This window comes from Myotis lucifugus, unplaced genomic scaffold, assembly GCF_000147115.1.
Source record: "Myotis lucifugus unplaced genomic scaffold, Myoluc2.0 scaffold_589, whole genome shotgun sequence".
NCBI classification, from domain to species: domain Eukaryota; kingdom Metazoa; phylum Chordata; class Mammalia; order Chiroptera; family Vespertilionidae; genus Myotis; species Myotis lucifugus.
The window spans coordinates 389,350-398,534 of NW_005871637.1; the positions used below are offsets into that span (position 1 = coordinate 389,350).

The 9,185-nt window shown below is 48.2% G+C and overlaps 1 protein-coding gene across 1 annotated transcript in view; it reads left to right on the top strand.

The window, feature by feature from the left end:
- PAQR5 (progestin and adipoQ receptor family member 5) overlaps positions 1-9,185 on the top strand; it is a 41,972-nt gene that overhangs the window by 10,880 nt on the left and 21,907 nt on the right. The window contains exon 2 of the mRNA XM_006104686.3: positions 8,453-8,580. Within this exon, the coding sequence (XP_006104748.1) occupies positions 8,453-8,580 (128 nt within the window). The remainder of the gene's footprint in view (positions 1-8,452; positions 8,581-9,185) is intronic.

The window sequence follows — 9,185 nt, forward strand, 5'->3', positions numbered from 1 at the left end:
TAAGTGCTCAGTGGGGAAGTGGGAGATGGAAGATCTACCGTCTTGTAGTTGCACAGTATGGAACATGTGGCCTCTGGTTTGCCACAGAAGGGGAAGAAAGGGCGATGGTTAAGTTGGGCTCCCCAGAAACAAAGATCTGTGTGCAGGAAGTTTATCAGGGTGCGTTCTCAGGAACAACACCTGGAGGAATTGAGGGAAGCAGGACTGGGTAGAACAGTGGTTCTCAACCTTCCTAATGCCGCGACCCTTTAATACAGTTCCTCATGTGGTGGTGACCCCCAACCATAAAATTATTTTCGTTGCTACTTCATAACTGTAATTTTGCTACTGTTATGAATTGTCATGTAAATATCTGATATGCAGGATGTATTTTCATTGTTACAAATGGAACATAATTAAAGCATAGTGATTAATCACAAAAACAATATGTAATTATATATGTGTTTTCCGATGGTCTTAGGCGACCCCTGTGAAAGGGTTGTTCGATCCCCAAAGGGGTCACGACCCACAGGTTGAGAACCGCTGACCTAGGGCTTCCGGCCTCTAGAACATGAGAAAATAAACTTCTGTTGTTTCAGCCGGCCAGTCTGTGCACTTTGTTATACTTTGCCATGGCAGTCCGAGTGGACTGTACACAGGTGGTAAGGTTGGGTGGTCAAGTCCCTAAGCCAATGCCTCTCAAACTTTCTCTGCAGGTGCCTGCAGGTCACCCGGGGGTCTTATTGTAATTGTGTGGGGTTGGGATAAGAGTCCAAATTTCTTTTTTTTTTTCTTTTTTTACATTTTAAAATTTATTAGAGAGAGAGAGAGAGAGAGAGAGAGGTAGGTTGGGAGAGAAAGAGAGATGGGGGGTTGAGAGAAAGAGAGAGAGAGAGAGAGAGGGAGGTTGGGAGAGAGACAGACAGAGAGAGAGAAAGATTTGTTGTTCCACTTATTTATGCATTCATTGGTTGCTTCTTGTCCGGGGCCCTTGAACCTGAAATCTTGGCAGATTGGGACGATGCTGTAACAAATGGAGCTACCTGGCCAGGGCGAAGAGTGCATTTCTGACCAGCTCCCTGGGCATGCTGATGCTGCAGCTGCCTCTGGCTTCCTAACCCAGGCTCCTGCCTCAGCATCCTGCTGCCACCTCCCTGCCTAGAATCAGTTCATCACAGAAGGGGAGGTTCCCTAAAAGGGACAAAATGAACCCAAAAACATGGGCATGAAAAGCCAGGGCAGGGGATAGAGACCACGGAGAAGCCCAGTGACGTGTTGGGGCAGAAGGCCTGGAGAGAGTGGGGAGGGAAGAAGGCAGGGCGAGAACCGCTGCATCAACCTTAACCTGTCACTGAGGGAGTGCCTGCAGCGTGCCTGGCCCTGGGCTGGACACTGAGCACTGTCTCCTGCAGGACCCTGCTTAGGTTCCCAATTAAACGTCACTTGCCACAACCCATACGCAATTACTTGAACTCTAACCGACAACCGTTGGTATCAAGCAATTACAGGTAAGTGCTAATTTAGAACACTGGTGTGATATTCTCTAAAACATAGCTGCCCAGTATCCAATAAGGATGCGTGTTGTACATGCAGCACAGTATTTATAAAAGATAGTGGTACATGTCTGCTGGCCAAACATATAAGAAGGATCAAGAGCAATGAAACAAATTATTACTATCTAGGATGGAGGATCTAAAGGAGATTCATAATTTAATGAACAATAAAGTGAAAAAAAGAAGACATAAAATGCCGTTCAGGTAGGGGGCACCTGGGCCAAAGTCTTGTTGAATGGCTGGCACCATCCCGGGCGCCGACCCACAGAAGATGAGCGTGAGGAAGCTGAAACAAGGGAGTGTCACATTTGTTATAAAAAGGCAGTCTTTGATTTAAGGACTAGGAAAATGGTTTTCAATTATAGGCATTGATTTTAAAAATCTGCCGTGGGCAAGCCTGCAGTCACGGTATAACATGATTAGAAAGTCTGGGGTAGGCAGAAAAACGGCCCCAAAGATGTCCATGTCCTAATCGCCAGAACCCGTGACTGTATCAGGTTACACAGCACAGGGGAATCGGGGTCTCAGATGGAATTCAGTTGCTCATCAGATAACATTACAACAGGAATCCCATCTGGGCTTTTCAGGTGGGCCCAGTTCATCACAAGGGTCCTCACAAGTGGAAGAGGAAGGCAGAAGAGAGGCAGGGGGACTGTGACTGTGGAAGGATAGTCGAGAGACCCAACATTGCTGGCTTTGCAGATGGAGGAAGGGCCGGGAGCCAAGGAATGCTACCAGTGGTCTGGGAGGTGGAAAAGGCAAGGAAGCAGATTGCCCCCACCCCAACCCCGAGCCTCTATCACCTTGATTTTATTTATTTTTTAAAAAATATATTTTATTGATTTTTTACAGAGAGGAAGGGAGAGGGATAGAGAGTTAGAAACATCGATGAGAGAGAAACATCGACCAGCTGCCTCCTGCACACTCCCTACTGGGGAGGTGCCCGCAACCAAGGTACATGCCCTTGACCGGAATCGAACCTGGGACCCTTGAGTCTGCAGGCCGACGCTCTATCCACTGAGCCAAACTGGCTAGGGCTATCACCTTGATTTTAGCCTGAGACCCACGCCAGACTTCGATCCTACAGAACTGTAAGATAATAAACTTATTTTCTTTTTTAAACCACCAAGTTTGTGGTAATTTCTTATGGCAATAGTAGAAAACAAATACAAGGTCAGAATGTGACCAAAAATCCTGAAAAGCAATCTTCGAGCCAGAAATGGCAGCACATGGTTGCAATTTCTTACTAGGAGAATCGATGGCTTCCTTTGGAACAATTCAAAGATTATGTAGGACATTCTCTGAGTCTTCTCCACGATGGGATATCTTGTTGAAATGCATAACAAATCTGACCATAAACTATTCTTAGTCACACAATGGGAATGCCAAATAAATGCCATTAAGAGAGAGTAGAAACAGCAATATAAAATCTGGTGATCCATATTAAATTAAAATATTTAATTTCTTCTAAATTATAATTATGCAACTTCATTACAGTGTTTAAACTTAATATGTAAAATTTATAGTTCATTTCTGATTCTAAACATGGCTTTAAGAATATGTAACAGAACTGAGCAGAAACTTGGCAGAAATTTCTTCCAAATGAAATTAATTAAAAAAACAAACTAAGACTCAGTGACTCAAGAATAGTGCTGTAAATTGGCATCACTGCTAATAGAATACAAATTTTGTGATAATGTTCATTACAACAATACAACTCATAATTCTGCTGAAATGAAAGCAAGAAAAAGAAACTATGGAATAAACATGTAATAATTCACAAATTATGTATGTTTTTATTTTATTACTCTTCCAAACATCACTAATCCATTATTATAACATCCAGATGTGCAATAATAACTGAATTTAGTTGTCTTTGACATTTAGCTGACTTCAGCTATATAAAAATCAGAGTTTTACATATTGTTTTTGTCATGAAGGGATATTGTCAAGGTAGAAATAGAACCATTTTCTATTTATTTATTTATTTATTTATTTATTATTGAAAGTATTACATGTGTCTCCTTTTTTCTCTTATTGACCCCTCTCTAGAACAGCGGTTCTCAACCTGTGGGTCGTGACCCCTTTGGGGGTCGAACGACCCTTTCACAGGGGTCGCCTAAGACCATCGGAAAACACATATATAATTACATATTGTTTTGTGATTAATCACTATGCTTTAATTATGTTCCATTTGTAACAATGAAAATACATCCTGCATATCAGATATTTGCATTACGATTCATAACAGTAGCAAAATTACAGTTATGAAGTAGCAACGAAAATAATTGTATGGTTGGGGGTCACCACAACATGAGGAACTGTATTAAAGGGTCGCAGGCGGCATTAGGAAGGTTGAGAACCACTGCCCTAGGTCAAGGTGCCAACACGGTTGGTTCTTCTAAAGCCACCCCCTTGGTTTGCAGATGGTCCCCTTCTTACTGCTTCTTCCTGTGGTCACCCCTCTGTGCACACACACCGTGTCACCCCGTGTGGCCAAATTCCCTCTTCCTACAGGAACACTGGTTAGATTGGATTGGGACCCACCTTAGTGGCCTCAATTTAACTTAATCGCCACTTTTAAGACCCTATCTTCCAAAAATGGTTACATTCTGAAGTGCTGGGGATTAGGGCTTCAATATATGAATTTTGTGGGGGACAAAATTCAGCCCGTAATGCCATTTTAAAGAAGAAGAAACAGAGGCTGAGAGAAGTAGGTGACAGTCCAAAATCACCCTGTGGGCCGGGAGATGAGAGCTTCATCTCCAACCGCCCCTCAGCGGCAGCGATGACAGTGTAAGAGGCTGGGGGATGGAGTCTCATGTTTGCATTTTAGTTTTAGCTTTGCACCTGGCTGGTGTGGCTCAGTGTTTGAGCGTCAACCTATGAACCAGAAGGTCACAGTCAATTCCGGGTCTGGGCACATGCCCGGATTGTGGGCTTGATCCCCAGCAGGGGGAGTGCAGGAGGCAGCTGATCAATGATTCTCTCTCATCATTGATGTTTCTCTCTCTCTCTCTCTCCCTTCCTCTCTGAAATCAATAAAAATATTTTTTAAAAGTTTCAGCCTTGCTCCCACTATTTCTGGGATCTCGGTATATGCCTTCCCCTCCTCAGGCTGTAGCTCCCTTTTCTGTGAAATGGGAACCATAGCAGGCCCTCCCTCACTGGGCCGTGAGGATGGCATGAGATCTGGACAGGAAATGCAGACGTCCACACTGATGGTGCCTGCAGACTCTGCTAACAAAATCCACTTCTTCACCACCAGCCAGAATTCCCGATCACTTTCCCCAGGTGATTTGCAGTTTAATCGCTAGAAAAACCAAGGGTTTAAAAAGGTTGCGGTGGAATGCCAGGCCTCCGCTGGCAGGTGCGCAGGGTCTTTGTGGGAGCCACGCCTGGGCCAGGCACCGAAGGGAAAACCTGCTGGCGTGCCCTCCCACCCCGGGGCCCGGGGGTTCTCACGTCTAAATAACAGGCTGTGCACGATTTGATTTCATTTCGCTCTAAATTGCCCAGCCTGCAAGCAGCGATGCAAGGCGGGGTCCTACGAATCAATTCCGCTGCGGAAAGGAGCCGGCGCCGCTCACCTGGGGGTGCTCAGAAGTGAGGCCCCTTTGCCTGACCGGTTTGGCTCAGTGGATAGAGCCTTGGCCTGCGGACTGAGGGGTCCTGGGTTCGATTCCGGTCAAGGGCATGTACCTTGGTTGCGGGCACATCCCCAGTGGGGAGTGTGCAGAAGGCAGCTGATCAATGTTTCTCTCTCATTGATGTTTCTAACTCTCTATCCCTCTCCCTTCCTCTCTGTAAAAAATCAATAAAATATATTTAAAAAAAAAAAAAAAAAAAGAAGTGAGGCCCAGCCACAGAGCGTGCGACAGGGATTGCCGTTTGCCTTTTGGGGTCAAACTGGGTGTGAGGACAAAATTGCTTTCAAATGTTTCGTTTGTTTGGATTTATGTAGCCTGCACTCTGTTAAGATCTCCTCTCTGCACAGCAGCACTTTGCCAAGGCTAGAGCGGGAAGGTGGGGAGAACGAGTCCCCTGCCCGGGCTCAGGGGCGCTCAGCACTGGAGCCAGGCAATTGGCCTCATAAACCATGGCTCAGGTTGGGAGGGCAGGGAAGGGGCGGGTCAGACATCGCTGTTCCCTCGGTCTCTCATCTTTTATCCATCGAATCTTTGAGGAGGAGGGCTCCTTTAAATCCCGCCTCTCTGGCATGTTACATGTGGGGTTCCCACCCATGTCCGGGGTCAGGACAGCAGCTCAGGGAAGCAGGTTCTTTCGATCTGAGCGCAGCCCTGGCTTTGTAGTGAGGTATCCTCCGCAGGTCTGGGCCAGGTTCTTCAGTGTGGTCAGGTGTGCCGTGTGTGTGTTTCCCTATGTTCTCCTCTGGCTTTTGACTATGTCAGCATCCTCTCTTGTCTCCCCAAAAATTCGGGGTCCAAAGAGAGAACAATAGTCACACTGGAATCACCCTGGGCAGAATGTAGGGGGTCTCCCTCTCTGGCTCATGTCCACCCACCGCGTCCTGCTGTCCTGCAGCCCCACCCTGCCTCCTCCCTCAGTCCCACCCAGCATGCCGGTGCCCTGCAGGACCCTGGTCACAAGATCTCCTGCTGCACAGGATCTGCTGACCTCGTTCATGGCAAGGAGTGAATCGTAACAGTTCCTCCTTTCCAGAGTCTTTGCATTTTAATTTAAACAAATGCTGTAATTTAAACAAAAAAAAATTTTGAAGGAAGGAAGAGAAAACGTAAGAGATAGAATGAATGACCCATAGCTTCTACAAGAGGGCCTTCTTAATTTTTTTTTTTAATCCTCACTGGAGGATATTTTTCCATTGATTTTTAGAGAGAGTGGAAGACAGAGGGAAAGACAGAGAGACATATCGAGGTGAGAGAAACACATCGATTGGTTGCCTCCTGCACACACCCAGGCCAGGGCCTGGGCCGGGGAGGAGCCTGCAACCAAGGTAGGTACCCTTAACTGGAATGGAACCCAGACTCTGGTCCACAGTCCAACACTCTATCCACTGAGCCAAACCAGCTAGGGCTTCAAGAGGGCCTCTGAGTGTGTGCCAAGCCCACACCATCCTCCTCACGTGGATCAAAGGCCGAAGGCTGCCCCATTTGCCTCCTTGCCCACAGCCCTGGGGAGGGGTGGGGGGGGACAGCTGTAAGCCAAGATCCCTGCTGCCCATTAGAGAGGCCTCTCCACTGCAAACCAGGATGTCAGCAGAACTGAACGGCGAATCTATAACTGGAACAAATCGCTTTAATTAGCTAAGACCCAAATCTAATTCAAATAGTATTTCTTCACTGAACCATGAACCAACTTCTCTATCCTCCTCCCCCAGTTGACCAGTTTAACCCAGAACTGAACTAAGAAAGGAACATACTGACCATCCAGCTAGCTAACACCTCCCATTTCACAGGTGAGAACACTGAGGCCCAGAGAGGGATGACCCAGCTCAAGGTCATGTGACACCTCAGTGGCCCACATTTGCCTCTTTAATAAAACCCCTTACTTTCTCCACTACTTAAAGTGACCGCTTGACTCAGAACCCCAAGAGATAGTATAAGTTATGTTCCATATTGTGTATCTTTGACTCGGGATCCTCTCTTACACTAAGACGATGGTAACTCAAATGAGAGATGGGTGTCTCGGTTGGAATTCTCCCAGCCTTCCCTTTCTCCCACAGCCCTAGAAAATCAAAGGGAAAGATTTAAAATTTATTGTGACCTGATTTGGGTTATGATTACTGATATTATCATTATTATTTGCCTCGATTATCTACTCATATTAAATTTACCTCCTAACGGTTATAACACCATTCACGTAAATCAGTGGTTCTTAACTGGGGGAGATTTTACCCCCAAGGGACGTTGGCAATTTCTGGAGACATTTTTGGTTGTCACAACTTGATAGGGGACACAACAGGTGCTGCTCACATCTTTTCGGGAGAGGCATGGACACTGCTAAACCATGCCTAGGACAGCCTCCACGACAAGGACTATCTGGCCCCAAATGTCAATCATGTTGAATTAGGAAACTCTGATCTAAATCCACACAAAGGGGAAAGAGTGTCCCACAAACCCTGCTACCTCAGCAAATGAAACTCCACTTTCCTGTTCCCTCCCAGCCTCTGCCCCACCATGTGTGCTGAAATGCCTGTAGGTCTTCTCGTTGTGGCTGGAATACAACTTACAGTCTACTTTTTTCCACTTAACTTTGCAGCCTGAGCTTTGTCCCTCTTGCCTCCTCGTCTTCACCATGACCATTTTTAATGGTGTGATGTCGTCCTCAGGCAGTTGATAGCCCGTGTTTTACCCAACAGGTCCAGGTATCTCATGGGCACTTGGTACCTGGGAGACTTGCCAAGTGGGCTGCGTGGGGTGGGGATGCCTGTGTGGGCCTGCTGTGGCCAGCCTTGTCCTCCACCTCAGCTGATGCCATCATAGTTTTCATCATCAAAAGGCCTTTATGAAGCGCCTTGGTGAATATATGCAAGAGGGATCTTGGGCAGAGAGCTTCCTGCCAGCCCCTGACACCTGGGGCATGTCGGCTCAGGCAGACAGCACATATGTCAGCCAGCCACCGAGGCATCCGAGGACCAGGCCGTAGGTCCCCGGCAGAGGCTGCCAGGGAGAGGGTGCCAAACCAGATTCTTAAACAATGTTCATGACAAGAGTAAGTGTGTCTGAGAATGGAAGACAGGCTGGATTCTCTCCTCCAGCTGGCTGTGGGCTTCTTGGAGGACATGGGATTTTAGAAGCGGGGGGAGGGCAGGGGGAGCACTTCGATGGGTGTTCAAGCGCACAGCCTGGGAGAAAACCAGATGCCGCCAGAGATGTTCCTCCTCGGACCTGCCTGCCACCCTCTCGTCTCACCTCGGTGCCCCTCCTCTCCCCCTCCAGGTGTTCCATGAACAGGGCATCCTCTTTGGCTACCGACACCCACAGAGCTCTGCCACCGCCTGCGTCCTCAGCCTTTTCCAAATGACCAATGAGACCCTCAACATCTGGACTCACTTGCTGCCTTTCTGGTACCGTCTAGCCCTTGGCCAGCCGTCTCATTCGGGAATCCTGGGAGCCAGGGCTGCTTTAAACACAGCTGGGGTGGGGGTGGGGGGGCTGAGATGCTGTGCTGGGGTATTGGGGACTCCGCCTGGTGTGTGGGTGTGGAGCTGAGATGAGCTTCAGATCATGGATGGTGGTGGGATTCGTGGGGCTCCTGGCTCTGGAGTCTTCCCTGCTCCCTGCCCCCGGGCCTGATTTGATCTGATCCCCTTCAGGCTCTGAGGCTCTCTGGGTCTCCCAGAAGCCCTAGTTAAAACGTCAGGAGCTCGAGCAAGTCCTTTATTCCCCGGGAGCTCTGAGCACAGCCCCTCAGGCTTTGGAACACCTGCCTGGTGTCTGTTTTATGGATGAACCACAGGTGATTTAGGGCTGTTTTGAAGTTTGTGCCGCTACAAAGAGCGCTGGCCTGACCACCTGGCTTGTGGGGCCTGAGCCCTGGGTGCAGATCCTGCTGAGCCCCGGTGGCTGAGGCGCCCCACCGCGTGCGCACCCCTGCACTGCCAGGCCCAGCTGAGCAGTACGGAGTGGCAGGAGCCCTGGGAGAGCCGGGAGTAGATGCCCTAAGAAGGGG